Source organism: Nanorana parkeri, unplaced genomic scaffold (genome assembly GCF_000935625.1).
Source record: "Nanorana parkeri isolate BGI_ZX_2015 unplaced genomic scaffold, ASM93562v1 scaffold744, whole genome shotgun sequence".
NCBI classification, from domain to species: Eukaryota; Metazoa; Chordata; class Amphibia; order Anura; family Dicroglossidae; genus Nanorana; species Nanorana parkeri.
The window spans coordinates 758,049-775,113 of record NW_017307012.1 but is presented as its reverse complement, the minus strand read 5'-3'; the positions used below and the strand labels follow the sequence as shown (position 1 = coordinate 775,113).

The 17,065-nt window shown below is 39.3% G+C and overlaps 1 protein-coding gene across 2 annotated transcripts in view; it reads left to right on the top strand.

Moving 5' to 3' along the window:
- The window catches only part of CCDC88A (coiled-coil domain containing 88A), a 134,396-nt gene that overhangs the window by 61,714 nt on the left and 55,617 nt on the right, over positions 1 to 17,065 (top strand). For both annotated transcript variants that reach the window (XM_018564339.1, XM_018564337.1), the window contains exons 5-9: positions 1,586 to 1,644; positions 2,099 to 2,182; positions 4,347 to 4,487; positions 7,941 to 8,110; positions 16,102 to 16,183. In XM_018564339.1, coding sequence (XP_018419841.1) covers positions 1,586 to 1,644; positions 2,099 to 2,182; positions 4,347 to 4,487; positions 7,941 to 8,110; positions 16,102 to 16,183 — 536 coding nt within the window. The remainder of the gene's footprint in view (positions 1 to 1,585; positions 1,645 to 2,098; positions 2,183 to 4,346; positions 4,488 to 7,940; positions 8,111 to 16,101; positions 16,184 to 17,065) is intronic.

Genomic DNA, 17,065 nt, shown 5'->3' with positions numbered 1-17,065 from the left:
CCTCAACCCAGCTGAACAACTGTGGAATGACTTGAAGCGCTAAATAAAAGCCAGGCCCGATCACTCCGCATTACTGCCCCATGTCACTAATGCTTTTGTGGCTTTATGGAACAAATGCCGCCAACAAATTCCCAACATCTAGTGGAAAACCTTCATAGATAAGCAGAGTCTATTATAGCAGCAAATCAAGGGCCAGCTTCATAATAATACCCTTGGCTCTAAAGCTTAACTCTAGGATAGTCATAATATCCCAAGCTTTCTTTTCTGTCCTTTGCCGCAGGAAAAAAAAAAGGATTTTATGTTATCCACAATTTATATAGCTTTTTCAAATGTCACTTTTTTAATCTTTGATGTCATCGCAATAACCAGGTATAAGCTGCAATGCCCGGGCGCTGTAAGGAGGGATCATGGAAGTGCTGACGTCTCTTCCTATGACTTTTCGGCACTGCAGGATTGAACTACAATATCCATCATGTAGTGTGAATTGGTTCACTCAGCGTACATCTGCATGGGATCGTGGGTGGGATTCAGATGCTTATATTGCTTATATTTACCAAAATAAAAGTTTGATTTGAGTCTGTAAAGCATCAGCTCCTCATAGTCTGACAATGCATAAGGCTATAAGGAAGGGTTCTTACATCGAGATTCTGTGCTAAAGGCTGATAAATGTAAATTGTTTTTACTGTACAATCTAAATGCTTAACAAGCACAATGCAAAGTACCTATTTTTCTTTGTCCCTTTTCAGTTAAATTGGCAAAAAATGTTTTAGATATTTTCAGTGGTTGATAAAATAGATAATAAGATAGATAATGGTGGATAAGGTGCTGAGGAGTTAATACCCTTATCAGGTTTTTTGACGCGTCCCCATGAGAGGGATACTCCTTCTATTATTTGGACTTAAAGTTAGGAAGAATGTAAAATTTGGGAGTGACAGCTGTCTAAGAGGGCATTTCCCTCACTTTGGAGCGATTTTCCCTCTCCCTTTCTGTTCTGTCAACAGTACAGGAAGTATAGGGAAATAGGTCACAGATGGCAAAAAAAAAAAAAAAACCTTACCGTGGCTTCAAGCTTTCCCTTCTCTATTCAAAATGGGAAAAAAAGTTTTGGCTTTAGATATACTTTAAAATATGAAAAATCAATCAAAGTTTATTTTAGGTATGTGAAAGTACTTATGCTTGTGCTGGTTGTTGGATAGGCCTTTAGACCATCCCCTTTTACTACTGAAAATAAGAAAATAGTCCAACAAATATATGATTGGAGCAGGCTCTGAGAAATGTCCTGCACAATACCATGACCAGTGTTGTGAACAGAACACACTGAGCCCATCTGACATGATACTTTGAAGAAAGGCCAGATTGGGGTTCTGATTATGAAAGCAGATGACAGAGTTGCTGCCAAGCTTATTTAACTTAATCCAACAATATGAAGGTAATTAAACATCCTGCAGCCAATCTCCCCTGTGCTTAGCCTGGCAGAGAGGAAAGTGAGGTAAAGTGCACAGCACAGCTAAAATACAGTTGTGATGATACAATAATGGTTTGGATATCTGCCAATATTTTCATTTTACATTTTTATTTCTACCAGAACAAGGTACAGAAGAAATGAAGAAGATGTTGCTTCTTATGCTGGGCTGTGCAGTTCAGGTAAACCACAATCAACATGCTAAATAGTGTAATTTATACATTATATCAATTCTATTACACAATTTCAGTAAACTTAAATGGACTTATTTATAAAGCAGTGAATCTGACCAAATATTTACTGCAGGTGAATCTTCCAGGTACATGTTTTGTTTGTGACAGATAGAGGTTGTGTAAGAACTCCTGTCAGGTTTTTTTTTGCTATTAGTGTCCCACATGGAAAGTTGTCCCTCTAAATTTGTTGGTCACTGTTGTCATTAGGATAGACCATGATGGTTATCACCAGAATAGGAGGAGAAGGGTGAATCTTGTAATAGGGACACCCCCTATAGGCAACATCATATTCTTCTTTTTCTCTAGGTTTATGTACCAGAAATGTACACCACTACAAATGCATATGAAAACTATGCACACTGCATTTTGGGCACTTTAACATTATTATTGTTTATTTTTTCAGTGTGCAAGAAAAGAAGAATTTATTGATAAAATACAAGACTTGAATTTTGACACAAAAGCAGCTGTTGCAGCTCACATCCAAGAGGTATTATTTCGATTTGCCTCTTTCTTGCATTGTTGTGCAAGACATTTATTTTGAAGCATGTTACAAAACTTTTAGTCTGAGAGGATGAAGATCACATGAGTGATGAATAAAATACAGATAAGCATCCTGCTTTACTGCCGAAATAGTCTCGATATAAATGGCCTGTTTATCACGGATCTGCAAGCACAAAGTTTTCAGTAGTTAAAGGCCAGCTGTTGTGAATAATTTTCAGAACATCCTGAGGTTATGACTTGTGGCTTGCTTATGTTTGTTATTAGGTATGCCAACAATGGGATTACAGTGTGAGTGAAAATGGAAATATATTGGAGAACTAATCGAGTACAATGGAGCATTGTTGGATTAAAAAATATAAAGCAATGACCCCTATTAATCCTTTCCACTGTTGGCTACTAGAGGCTTCACCCCATGACACACCCATAGTCATCCAAGGTGGCTTTTTTTCATGTTGTGCATGTCTGGCAGCACACTACACTTCTTTATGCAATAGGCACTTCCTCAGTGGACACTTATTGAAATGCAGTTATCAACAGTGTCAAGCTAGTGTTATTTTAGCTAAACTCCAGGTAAACGCCTAAATACACAGATTCAATTCATAGGAGTTGATTTACCTGCCAAATTATTTGCATTTCAGTCCATTTATACCCGAGATTTACACTGCTCCATCATGCAGCACAACAACAAGTATAACGCCACCAATTCCTCTTTTACAGTTAAGGAATAAAGAGAAATCATCTTTCCACATCTATCCTGCTGAATGGCCAGTAAAGGAACAGCAGCAGAGAGATGGGGTCATCACTGTGCACTCTCTTCTGTTGCTCATTGTCAGGAAAATAGCATGCAGGACATTTCATTGGCTCCAAGTATTTCCCCTTCCACACCCAGTCTGAGCCACATGCCCCGTCAAGGCACCTCTGTAGAGTGTGGTCCTAACTCTATTTATATGAATCTCCAAGTGGGATAAGTCGATAAATTAAATGCAGGTGTACAAGGAGGTAGCCTACTCTTCCTCAAAAGCTGGTTATAAATTTATGCGGTTATCATCTTTTTCTAGTTTGACTATTTTTGATGAGGGGGCGCACTGGGGCTCCCAGCGTGCATTTTTGATTGCTGGGCCTCCAGTGCGTCCCTGCACCTTTTGAGGAGGAGTAGGTTCCCTTCTGGTACACCTGCATTTCATTTATCGACTGCATTAATATGCTCCCACTTGGAGATTCATATACTGTAAATAGAGTTAGGACCACACTTTACAGAGGTGCCTTGATGGGGCAGTGTGGCTTCTACATATTTTTGGCCAAAGGTCTGTGCAACTAAAACCTCTGATTTTAACGCATACTGTTAGACAGGGTCATTTGTTTTGTTGCAGGCTAGCTGGCTTGTGTTTTGTATTGTAAGCCCTCCCATCTGCACCCTCCTAAAAAGGCTTGTTATACATTTTATGTGGTTACCATCTTTTTCTACTGCACAGGGGATCACAAGAAGTTATCAAGTAAAATATATAGATCTGCACCACTTTTTTACTTTCATATCTGCCTAGAGTTTAGCTTTAAAGAACATATATAAAATGTCACAATTGTAATGAAGCTATAAATGCAACTAATGTAAGTAGCTGCATTTGGCTTGGATACTCACCCAGGGACAGGATTGGAACCTTAGGAAAAAAGGTTTGGCTGAAGTTCTTCCTGTATTCAGCCTTCTTTCTTTTTTATGCTTCAGTGATATTACTGTAAAAAGTTGGCCTGTGTTTTAAAGCATCTTGAGGTAATCTTATTGAGTAAATTCCCAGATATTTATAGGTAACCAAGCATGCTACTTGCAATAAGAATAACGGGTTTTGTGCTTGCATAACATTCAGGCTGATTATAGAGGTCTGCTATGTTCTTTTTCCTGCTTGTGGAAGTACACGCTAATAAATGTGTTTTTTAACAATTTATGGGGAAAAGTTGGATGATATGTACACTTCCTGTTGTCAGCTTGCAATATAGATTCAATCTGGGAATAAATCTGGTAAACACTTCAAACTTAGTTTTCTCAGAGGTCTCTAGCTTGCAGTAAACTCGGGATCTTAAATGTTTATAAGGCTATACTGAGAAACGATATGTTCAGCCATATCGTAAACTTTTTGTAATCTCTTGTTTTTCTGAAGGTAACTCATAATCCAGAGAATGTGTTGGACCTGCAGTCCATGGACTCTACTGACATCTCCCCAGATGATCTGGAATCATTACTGAAAAACGTAGCTTTCCACTTAAAGAGACTGGTGGATGAAAGAGATGAACAATCAGAGGTATGTAACAAGATGGCTACTCATTGGCTATTCATTGAGCCTTGATTGAAACAATTAGTTTTGCCATTCTCATAGCTCTTAAACCATTTTAGAACACCATAGTTGGCTAACATTGCTAAGGGTTTATCTCCCACTTAAAGTGAAGATAACAGGATAGAAAAATGCGAGCTACTATAGTTGTTCTTAAAGAAGAGTTTAAAGTTACCTCTGTAAAAATATGTGGGATTGGGTAAGGGGCATCTTTTAGTAGATTAGCTGTTTTAGGGCCCAGTGTACAGAGCTGTACAATGGAAAGCAAGTCTAATGCAGAAAAATAGTTTCGTTTTTGATGCACTGAGATTCACATTTAGTACTGTGGTTGAAAAAAATGCAAAGTGACATAAACATAGGTTTAGGTTATCAGATCTACTTCAATATTCAATACTGCCTTCCATATGCACCAAAATGTTTGATGCAGAAATTGAAATGCTTGTTGTGTTTAAAAGGGAAGCAAAGACAAACCTTCTTTTGGCTTTACCTCTCTTTTGGGTCACAGGAGTAAGTTTACTAATGTACGCCTGCGACCCAAAACCAGCATATAGCGGACTGCTGCCCACTATATGCTGCCAGTGCAGAGCTGCATTGCAGCCGGGAAGGATCCCTACAATATTGTCAGGATCCACCCAGCTGCCTGGTTGCCAGTTGGCTCTGCCTCTATGGAGCCAGCTGTGCCTACCCCCTCCCCTGTCTGTCCCTCTAATGAGTGCTGGAGCAATGGAAAGGGGAGAATGCCTGCAGGAGGAAGTGACCGACAGTCACCACTCTCTGCAGGAAGGAGTCTGAAAGCTAAGTGATCAGCGGTTACATGATCGCTCAGCTCTCATATAGAGCCCAGTGCGAGACAGCTGCATGGTGCCAAAACCAACTCTAAGGACGAATATTTTAACCTCCCAATACTCCTCCCATTAAAAAAAAATATTGAAAATGTACTAGATTGATGCAGCCAAACATTTTAAGTATATGTAGAAATGTTACAATGCAGTCAAAAGTATTACAGAGGATTGCAATTATATGTAATTATATGTAATTCTGTTTAGCTAGTGTTGTGGTCCAAACATCCCTACCAGGCACCACAACCAGCTCCTCAACCTCTCTGCCTAATGTACTGCCTATAGCTTAGTCCGGAACCCGCCCTATACTGGGGTTGGACCTAAAAGGAGCAGCAGCACTCTGGTGAACTCATCCCTCTTCTCTAGCCTTCATTAAGCATGCTCACATATGTGATGTAAAGCAACAGAGGCTTAATTGGCTTGAGTTCTGCTTTGCAGAACATCACAGGAGGCTGGTATCAAGACAGATTCAGGTGTCTATGCTAAATCTAATGCTAAAAATATTTAACAATTTTCTAATAAAAACATAACTGGTTTAAATAGCATTTATTTATATGTGTCTGAAGGTCAGTTTAAAATACAGTAAAATGCTATCGTTGCATCTCGTGAAATATATGTGTGACAGTAACTAACTATAGACTGAAGTTTCGATACTGCAGAATTAATACTGCAGAATTAATTGTGGGCTTTTACATTTGATATGACAGGTTCACTTTAGTAGGAGGTTCTATATAAACACAGTATGTGATCATGCAGGAAATCTCTTTAAACCTCTATAATAAATCTCAGCTATACAGCTATTGATTATTAGAGAACCTGCACAGATACTCTCTGAACTCTTTCAGGGAAACCATTGATAACAAGCCAGTCTTCATGGTTTTGTCATTTCATATCTAATCTACATGTGTATCCTAAACTTGGGCTTCCCCCGCACTGCAAGGGTTAGGTACTCATTTAGGTATAGGGTGTAAAATAAAAAAGATATCCTCAGTCCCGCCAGGCTGCCCCAGGTTCCAGAGAACTAAGCCCTGCCTATATTATCACCTCCTATGCAAGGTCTATTCACTTGTATTAGACGTGAGGCTGCCAAGGGACATACCACAACCAAAGCAGAGGGCGAGAGAGGTGAGCAGTCAACATTGCAGGACCGAGGATCGGGTGAATATACCTGCTTTGTTTTAGCCCCTAGAGCGAAACAAGCACTTAACCCTTGCAGCACTTAACCATGCAGATGGAGCATCTTGTAATACTGCATTTTGATATTATAGCTGACTAAGTGGTAAACAGTGGTGCGCTTTCGTGTACTTTTGTTTTCCGCATTTGTCCTGCATCCCTATTGATTCGAATGGGTCCCCATATGCGAGACAAACAGGGAAAGCAGTACATGTAGCAAAATCTGCGACATGCGTGCTGCGTTTTGTTCCACCTTGCAAAGGCAGGGAAAAACATGCATCTTCCCAGCCATTAGCTGGTAATGTCACAGCAAGCAAGCAACCTGCAATAAAGTGCACTGTTATTGCGTTTTGCGTGTGCGTTTGAGACACACGTTCCCAAAATGCTCAGACTTGTAGCAGCAGGAGCCATAATGTCACTGCTTCTTTTGGACAAGTGCTGACCACAGCCACTGAAAAGCATAAAAAAAGAATAAAGAATGGGAATGGGGCAGATGTGTACACTGTACGTGACCAGCCATAATGTGGGGTAACTACTGTAGGTCTATCCAAATACTGACTTTTAGAAATTTGGTATTTACCTAGATTTATGTGGCGCTAGAAGGGGAGGTTAAGGGGTGCAGATACTGTAGAAGCTTTAAGGTGTCTGCTGTACAGCATGCCTTCTTTTTTTTAACACTTTAATTATAGTCAGGGTTTACTTTGAGATGTGTCCTATAAACCTGTGCTGAGAGAACAATGGATGCTGCCATTGCTAACGGGGATTTCATTCTTTTCCTGACTACATAGAACTATCTATAGTTTGTTTAAAAAGTTTCCTTAATAGCCACAAAGGGTAAAATCCACTTTGTGAACACCAAATGCCTTTGCAAAACCAGATATTACCTTGTAAGTTCAGCAGTGACATCATCACTGTGCTGCACATAGCCTGTGCAGAAACTAGAGCTGTGGGAGGGACCCAGCAGGTCCACCCACTACAGGCTGCCTGCAGAGGAGGGCAGACACAAGACCAGTCACCCTGCACAACGAGAGAGAGCAGCAGTGACTGGTCTTCATTACAGGAAACACCTGCACAAAGTTTTGACCCTGGATTACAGCACAGATCTGGAAGAAATACACAAAGTACAATAAAATTCCAGTAAGATTACTATATTAAGACAATATTTGCTTATTCTGGAGTTGATCCTTAACTTTTCAGAGTTCTACTTTAAAAGTAGATTTCTAAATGGGCTGATTTGGATCACAGCAGCACCTCACTGTCATTTGTGCCTTGTCCCCAATGTGAAGTAGAGATTATTGGTGACTATTTCATTGCAGATATGTGGAACTCATCTCTATTTTTATTTTAAAGTGCTATATTATTGTACAGTGATGAATGTGTTAGACTGTTAATTTTTCTCACTTGCCTCCAGACAATTATCGAGCTGACAGAAGAGAGGGACTCCCTTCATTTCACACCTCTGCCAGCATTGGCTCAGTCTCCCTCTGGATCGCCCAGCATGAGGAGGACGGAGAGCAGACAGCACCTGTCAGTGGAGCTGGCAGACGCCAAGGCTAAAATAAGAAGGCTGAGGCAGGAGCTGTAAGTGCTTATTCATCTACAGATGCTGGAATACACTGAATCACAGGTGTTTCCCATCTAGATTTTATGTACAGCACTACTATGAGGCAGACTTTTTCCTTTTAGATACAATTTTAAAAGGATTTTTTTTCAGGAGGTCAGAAACCAGAACTGACATTAGTGGTTCAGCTATTGTTCCTTTCTTTGCCGTTTATCTTTTACACCGTTAAGTCACAGTTATTATCAGAGGTGTCACTAGGCGCAGAGTTTAACACCCTCCCCAAATTCCACTTTTCACTTTCCTTACTGTATATTCCTAAATAGTAGGAATGTGAAAATTGGAGTCATTTCAAAGGCATATATAAGGGTATCTAAGGTCTTTTTAAAAGTGTGTGTGTGTGTATACAAAAATATATATCTATGTTGTAGTTTTGATTTATCATTTATTTTTCTACATATTTAATTTTTTTAATAATTTTATTTAATTTTTCAAGGTAAATTATGTTATAAAATCTTAGATCACTTAGAAAAGACTTTTGGATCGTATGTGGAAGTATTAAGTAGGGTATACACTGTTATATTTTTTTCATTCAACCTTTTGGACAAAATAAAATATAACAGATTCCTCCATCCACGCTGTTCACAATTTTGCTGTGACTGCTGCCCACTGTCAGAATATGAAAATGGTGCTTGCAGCTGGGTATTAGAGACTGGTAGACTGTTGTTCAAGATTTTGTTTGATTTTAACATTTGATTTTGGAATGAATAAGGTTTCCTGAACAAAGACCACATTCACTGTTAGAATTTCATGTTACATCCTGATCTTTCCAATTGTTTCATCACTACCAAAAATCTGTCATCGATTTCAACCCCATTATCTATTAGAAAACTGAACGAACGTTCTGAAAACTATTTTATCGAGCGAAATTCTACTGCTGTATAGACAGCTCAAGTGTGGTTAAATCCTGTAGAGTTCTATTCTCTGACTTAAAGAAGAACTCCAGGATTTTTTTTATTAACCCTTGCAGTGGGGCTACCCCCCACACTGCAAGGGTTACGTGCTTGTTTGCATCTAGGTGCTAAAATAACAAAGATACACTCACCCTAAGCTCCAAGCTGGTCAGCTGTCACAGCATTCCCTCCAACCTGTATCTCTCTCTCCCTGCATCACATTGTAATCTTCCTCAGCATCCTCACTTTTGTACACTGTGTATAGACGTAATGATTTGCAGGACCTTAGACTGCTGCAGAGGAGGGGGAGAGAGGTTGGAAGGACCGGTCTAAGAAGAACCCGACACGGAGCATTGGTTGATTATAACTTCAGGTTTTTTTTTTTTAACCTAGACACAAACAAGCAGTTAACCCTTGCAGTACGGGGGTAGCCCCCCTGCAAGGGTTGATAAAAAAAATTCTTGCCATTCTTCTTTAAATGTAGATACTACAGGAAGGATCTACTACTCTGAACAGCCAACATGAGAATATTGGAGTTGCATCAAAATTACTTTCATGTTAACGTAAAACTAATTGTCACCAAAATATTTACCCAATGGTATATTATTTTGTTCACTTTTGTCCTTTTTACGTAAAATATTTTCTTTTTGTTTTCCCCAAGCTTTTCCCCTGGTATGCTTGCCACAGGCAGACATCTCTCTTTTGGCATCTGTCAGATTTGTTCCTCTTTTGAATGTTACTTGAATTCCCAACTTGCTTGTGTTTTTTATTATTTTCCCTTGAGGTTCTCCTTAGCTATGCTGAACAGTCACAAAGAGCTGCTGACTGCACACAGCAAAGACAAATGCAGAGACTAAAGGAAAAAAAAATGAGCATTTGTAATGGAAACTACAGGCTGACAGTCCTTACAAAACTTACTACTGATGCCTTTGTTGTCAAAACCCTATTGGGCACCAGTATTTGCTCACTTGTGAATATTTCTCATCTTACCGAGGCTACTTGGAGTTCAAGCAGATTTTACTGTGATTTAGAATGGATCTTTTGGATGTGGACTGGATCTGTGTAATTTTGGTTTGGGAAGAGTGACATTAGAGCTGGATTAACACTTTAGTGTGCGCACGTGGAAAACATGTTGCACATGAATTTTAGGAGGGTGTTGTCTCTTTAATTTATAATAGACCCCCCCAATACATGTCAATGTTTTAGACAATACACCTGACCTTCAAGACACTGCAACACATGCTGTAGATGTAAATATACATGCTCTGTGATGTGCAGCATTGGCAAAAGATTGGTTGCTATGTTTTTTGGTGTATTGAAACTTGTTAAAGTAGGAACTGCGCTCTGGAGGCTGTGCCCAAAAAAGCAGGCCAAGAGTAAATAACTAGTCACCAGTATTGCCTTGGGTCTCATTGCAGTTGATCTTTTACCAATACTGACTTATCATGCCTTGTTCTGCACTGTAGATGTAGGAATTAAGAGCATCACACCAGCTGCTGCCTGAAATAATCAAAGCACAATGCAACTTTCAAGCTGCGGGGATTGTAGTCCACATGCATGATTTTTCTAATTAAGACTTGATGAAGGGGGTGCATTTTGGACTCGCGATATGCATTGGCTACTCTACTTGAATGTCCTACTGACCCTAATGGAATACATTTGTATCTGGACTATTTTAATTGTTGTGGAGCTTCAGTTCTTACATCTACTGTGCTCACTGTCAAGCCAACGAGACTGGAGATTCTTTGGATTGCAGAAACTGTCTACCCATTAGCCAGTTCACATCACTTGACTACTGTTGAATGGGAACCACCAATAGGGATAACCACATGGGTCCAGCCCCTTCTTTCCAAATGTTTTGTACTGTGTCTCTGTGTGAAGGCAGCCATCTTGGTGGAGGCAGGGTTTTGCTTTCCTATGTCAGAGCCTCCAGGAAAAGAGAATAGCAGGTAGCGTAGTAGTAACAAATGTTTCATATCAAACATAGCAAATCTTTACCTTTTTGACTTCAGGTCCACTTTAAGGGCCAATACCAATGAATGGGATGTTTCAATGAAACCTGTGTGAACTCACCAAAAAACATGCATGAACATACATGGAATAGTGTAAATGACCCTGTAAACTTGTAGTGACGCATCAGAAGCATAAGCAAGCACTAACATACCAGAAAATACTTTGCTTTAGTCTCTAGCCCACCAGTGTGTTTCTGGGAGCCTTACAGCAACGTTTTTGAACAGCAAGGGTCCTGGCCATGATTTTTCCCCTCTCCACCACATAGTCACATAGGCCCCAAGCATTACATTGCCAGCATTATATGCTGTAGAGGCCTGAAGTGCCTGGTTTTCTGTGCAGTGGTGGTTTTATGCCATGTGGTGGCACCACAAATTTACTTTAACCCATCCAGATTATTTTTTTAGACCGTACGTGCCATTGTCAGTAAACCACGCTTGTTTTATGCAAATTTTCCGCCCGGGTTATTGTCAAGTTATGCCTAGCATGATTTAAGATTACAGTCATTTGTTCTGTTTTAGAGTTCTCAATTGTGAGGCTTTAGTGCTCAATAGCCTACATTTGATGAATTATAATCCAGTACTGTACACATTGAAAGCGGATTGCTAGATACTGGTCATTGTTGCAGCAGGAGATACTTTGGTAGCGATCTATATGGATTATCTGATGCACATGCGGTCTCTCTTCATATTAGTAGAAAGCTACTGGATGATCATCAATGTCGGACAGCCTAACTTGGTTGAATAGACAAATATTTATAGAGATTACATACATTATATCATATGTGGACTGGCTTTTTCCATTATATTTTTTTATACACCCCCTGGAGGGTTTTTGTTTTTTAGAGTCATACGCATGCAGGGGTTTTAGAGAAGTGTTTTTTGTTTTTGTAATGGTTGGGGTTTGTATGTCATTTGTTGGGGATATGGTTATTATGCAAGCATCAAAGTAAAATAAAAAAAAATAAAAAAAGTTGCTTTTAGAAGATGTTGTCTTCAGATATCAGTAGACACACCGATGTTATCCAAGTGGAACTGTTCTATTTGTTTAAATACATTTAATAGAGAACACCACTAATTAACACCATCTATGGATCTCACATTGATTAGGTTACCTTTATGGTATAAGTAGCATCTTCAGATAATATCTGATCAGATCCCCCCACTAGTTCCCCATATGATAATGCTTACTACAGAAATATATTCTAATGGTTTCAGCAAACTGTATTGCATATCCTTACCAGCATCTGCCCTGGTAATATTACCGCTGGCTCTGCCAGGACTTAAACCGATGCTAAGTGGATGGGTCTGCCTTTACTATAATCACCTCAGTTAGACCATCAGTGTTTCTGACTGTCCACAGATCCCACCCCCTGCCTTGACACTGTTTTATCAAATACTGGTTGATACTGCCAGAAGCTGGGAGACTCTCTTGCTATGTGCAGGAGTTTAGCAGCAGCTGTATGAACCATGGTGGCCTCTCCCCTCTCAGGCACACGCGAAATAAGGGGACAGATATGCATCTTTCCTAAGCCTGCACAGTTCTAATAATAATAATAATAATAAAGACTGAATATTCTTGCATATGCCTAAGCAGGATAGTTAGTCTTGTAGTTGAACTGTAATTAGCTGCTGTATAGTGTTTTTGAGTGGCGATTAGATGAAGGCCAGTGCAGAGATATGAGCTGAATAGGTGTTGAAGTGCTGGGACAGAGTACCATAGTGGGAGCTCTTTCTCTTGTGCTGCTGTGAGACGCCCACCCTGAATATTCTACGCACAGCTGCACTTGGGAAATTAGCCTGAAGATTGCAGTTATTATCTTGATTGACACTTAATAGATAGCCTAAACATTTAACGCCAATGTGCTCTTGGTAATTTGGTGCAGGCCTCCACAGTCTAGCGATAAAAAGCTGTAATTAGACATGCAAACGAATGCTAGGTCTCTCGTTTTCCTCAGAAGCACACCCTTTCAGGCCTGCGATCCCATAGTACTGCTAGTTAGTCTGCAGTGTTGCTGCCGTCTTCTGAGCACTGAACGAGTTACTCCTGTAATCAGCCCCCCACTGTTATTCTGTAAGAGGAATATTGAATATAAGAGCCTCATTTGTCGCGTACAAGTCAAAAACGCATTTCTTGTAAACAAGTGTTCCAGCTGACCTTGCAGCATTTTTTTCTGTAATATTGTGCTAGCCTCTTAAAGCCGACCTGTTATTACATTTATACATTACATAAACCAGCAGGCTGGCATTAAAAGATCACACTAATCTGAGTAAAAATGTGCCACTTTCTTGCTACAAATAAAAGAAGAAAGCTGTGAATGTGACCCAAAGCCCTGGCAAAGGTCACATGGTATTCATGTCCAAGAGCATTATGAGTGTTCCATGTCATTAGAGACTCTAGAGAATTTGCTTTCGGTCAGACATTGTCTGGTAGACTTGCAGTATAATGAGAGAAATAATATGACATATAAATTAAAAAAAAACACTTTAATTAAAAAAAACAAACACTTTAGTCCTAAGAGTAACCCTAGGAAATTGGAACTTAATGGAGACCGCCCAGAAAGTGAAATCGTAGATCGCATCTGATAGATCACCCATTCATCTGATAGGGAAATCTTCCAATGGGGGCACTACTTCCGGTGACCCTGCTGACCACCAAGGATTTCCTCCAAACGTTTTGTTGCGGCTATCAGACAGGAAGTGAAGGGACATCTCCCCAATGGGACAAAAATGGCAAAAAGTCTGGCAGGGGCTTTGTTTAGATTTGGCTTTAGTTCTACCTTTAAAGAAGAACTCCAGGAAAAAATGTTTTATTAACGATTGCAGTTGGGCTATCCCTGCACTGCAAGGGTTAAGTGCTCGTTTTTGTCTAGGTTCAAATGTATACAAAATTAACACAGTATTCATAGTCACCTGAAGCTCTGAGCCTGCCAGCTGTCACAGCGCTCCCTCCAGCCTCTCCTCCTATGCTGCAGCATAAGAGACATCTGCAGATGTTGGAGACTTTCGAAATATAGCCCTTTACAAGTCTATACCTTTCTTAACCGAAAACCTGTACAAATAAAAATACAGAGGGAGACATTTATCAAGCAAACTAGTGACACAATTAAATGCAAATCAGGCTACCTCATTTTAAGTCTATGCGACGGTTTCTTTGTGTATTTGCAACCCAGGTGCCCGTTATCCTGGGGAACCAACTGTGACAGATTTAGACAGGTCTGCAACAGCCTTATTACTGTAGATAAGACAGAGTTTCACTCTAAACAGGCGCACAATTAACAAGTGGTCAGGGTCATGTTTTTTTTCTGTCATAAGTGCTACTTTAGAGCAGCTAAGGGAGGAATTTATGACTCAGTCTTTAACCTGTAGTAAATATGTTGCAGAATCTTTTTCACTTATCCATGCCACAGAATTGATACATTTCTCCCAGATGCTTCTGCTGCTGACCTCCTGTTGTTTACTTGGCTGGAACAAACATGCAGCCAAAGTAGTCTGAGGAAAATTAAAAGTCCTAATCTGTTCCAGGTCAGTGACTCAAAGTACAGTAGCCTTTGGACTAGTATAACAGCCAGGCAACCAGTATTTTGAAAAGGAGAGTTCAGAAATGGTGCAGCTATACATTTTGTCAGTACTGGTTTACTCTATGGTCAATAGATGTAGGATAGCTCATTAAAACATCCTTAATGTTCCGGGCATTTGAATTGCTTCTCTGAATATATAACTCAAAATTATTGATTTAAGGAGTTCAATGGCAAGGTCTGTAAGCTGCCCTGCCAGGCTGAAATGATGTTTGTCTGCTTTCAGGATGTATTTGGTGCCACACATTCATGCTGATAAGGCTGTTCTGTTCACAGGAAAATATATATATCCTAACAATGAATCAGTTTCAGTTTGTACATTCCCTTCCCTTTTGTATTAGTTACTTCCAAAAACAGATAATCCGATCTCATTTTTGTCTTTTTTTAGATTTCTGGAAGCTTATCTTAAAGGTTTTTTAGTTTTTGGATGGGAAAGGTTTGAACCTGTTGTCTGTGTCCCTATTGGGAAGCCTTATCATTACTTCTTCTCATTGTGACCACTGTCTCTGAAACAGAGTGAGGGGAAGACAAAGATAACAATATAAGCCTGCCAAAGGTTCTAGTCCTTCCCTACTGCATTAAAATGGTGCATTGTATTGCTGTTAGTACCCTCATTGGTAAGATTTCTACCTCACTAGCGGCCTCGGTGACCTCCCTCACTGGGACACTAAGGTTGGGGAAATCTCTCTATTAGGGATGCAGACAGCATTAGAAACCTCACAGGGGATCTACCCATCTCCGCTTCATTGAAAACAAAGAAAAAAAGATTGGGCTCTTGTTTCAATTAGAAATATATTTACCAGACTCGTGCTACAGTACTATGTTGGTCAAGCAGTGTATATACAATTTATATCGCAACACCTTGGGGTCTATGTTTATCGTATGGATTTCTCAGGTAAAAATAAGCAGGACTGGATGAAAGATACCCTAAGAACATTTGATCAGAAGAGAAAATACCCTAAGAACATTTGATCAAAAGAGGAAGTATCCTAGGAACATCCAATCAGAAGAGAAAATACATTAAAAACATTTGAGCAGAAGATGTAATACCCTAAGAGCGTCCAATTGGAGAAAAAAAAATACCATGAGAACATTCAATGTTTCCCCATTCATCCACAGTCACAGCTTTATACATTGTGTGAGGAATCCCTAAAACTAATGAGGCTATGCTGGTTAATTTACACCGCACAAATGTGCATGCAGTTTTGCTAAAAGAATATCTATGCATTTTTTTCTCTTTTATAAATAGACACTTTGTGTTTTTCCTTCTGCATGATGGCATAGACAGGTTGATCTACCAGAAAAGCAATTTGTTTTTTGGTAATTTTTTGCCTATGTTACTATATACTATATCAAATGGTGTACTAAACCTTTTTTTTTTTTTTTAATACCATCAATTGAAACCTTATCCTGCTTTGGAATAACATTTAAGAAAACATTGTCAGATGGATTTTATTTTTTTTCTTCTGTCTAGGGAAGAGAAAACGGAACAATTTCTGGATAGTAAGCAGGAGGTAGCCCAGTTGGAAGCAGAGCTCAAGAGACTGCAGCAGGAGGTCAGAGGTCACATTAACTCTATAAATGATTTATAATGTGCCTGGCACACGCTGCCTTTAGGTGTATGTTATGTGTCTTATTATTTTCTTCTGTTTATTTAGCCTGTGAGACTGTATAAATTGTCACCATAACATATGCTTGCCCATTTACAGTATCGTAATGTATTGTATTTATCAGTCTATCGTACCAGCATTTAGCCATTTTTTAGTTACAAATGTTTATTCATTGCTTGCTTTACTGTCACACACTTAACATTTTTTTTCAACAATCAAATAAAAATTAATTGATTACCCCACACACATTGTCTGCATGACAGAAAGTGAGGGGAAATCTCTACAACAGGGACAATTACCAATAAAACTTTGTCAGATATTCCGGCCCTTCTTCAATCTATGCAAAGCTAAAAATAAACAAAAGGTTTTGTGTGGAGGAAATATGAAGGCTGCCATTTGTTGACCTTCTTTTTTTTTTTCTTCTTTTAGTGAACTGGCTATAATGTTTCATGAAATGACTTCAATAATTTGAGTCACTGACTTGCAGGTCAGGTCTGACTTCAGTCTGACTTTCCTGATTTCTGTGTATTTTCTAGATCAGTGACTGAGAAAGTATTAAAGGGAGAGACACTAAGACAACTATCCTTTTATTAAGAAGGTCAGCAATGGTGTCTTCTATAATTCTCTTAGTACAGGATTGGTGTGTGGCATTTGCATACAGCATTAATTCTCTATCAAAGAATATGGCAATATGGTGTGCTTGTGGTTCCTGAAGATTGGATGATTCTTCCTGCTTTCTCTTTTGTGTTTTCTTGATGTTGAATTGATAGAAACCATGCTCGGATAGGTTTCAAATATTCATAACATCAGTATTTATTTATGAGCACA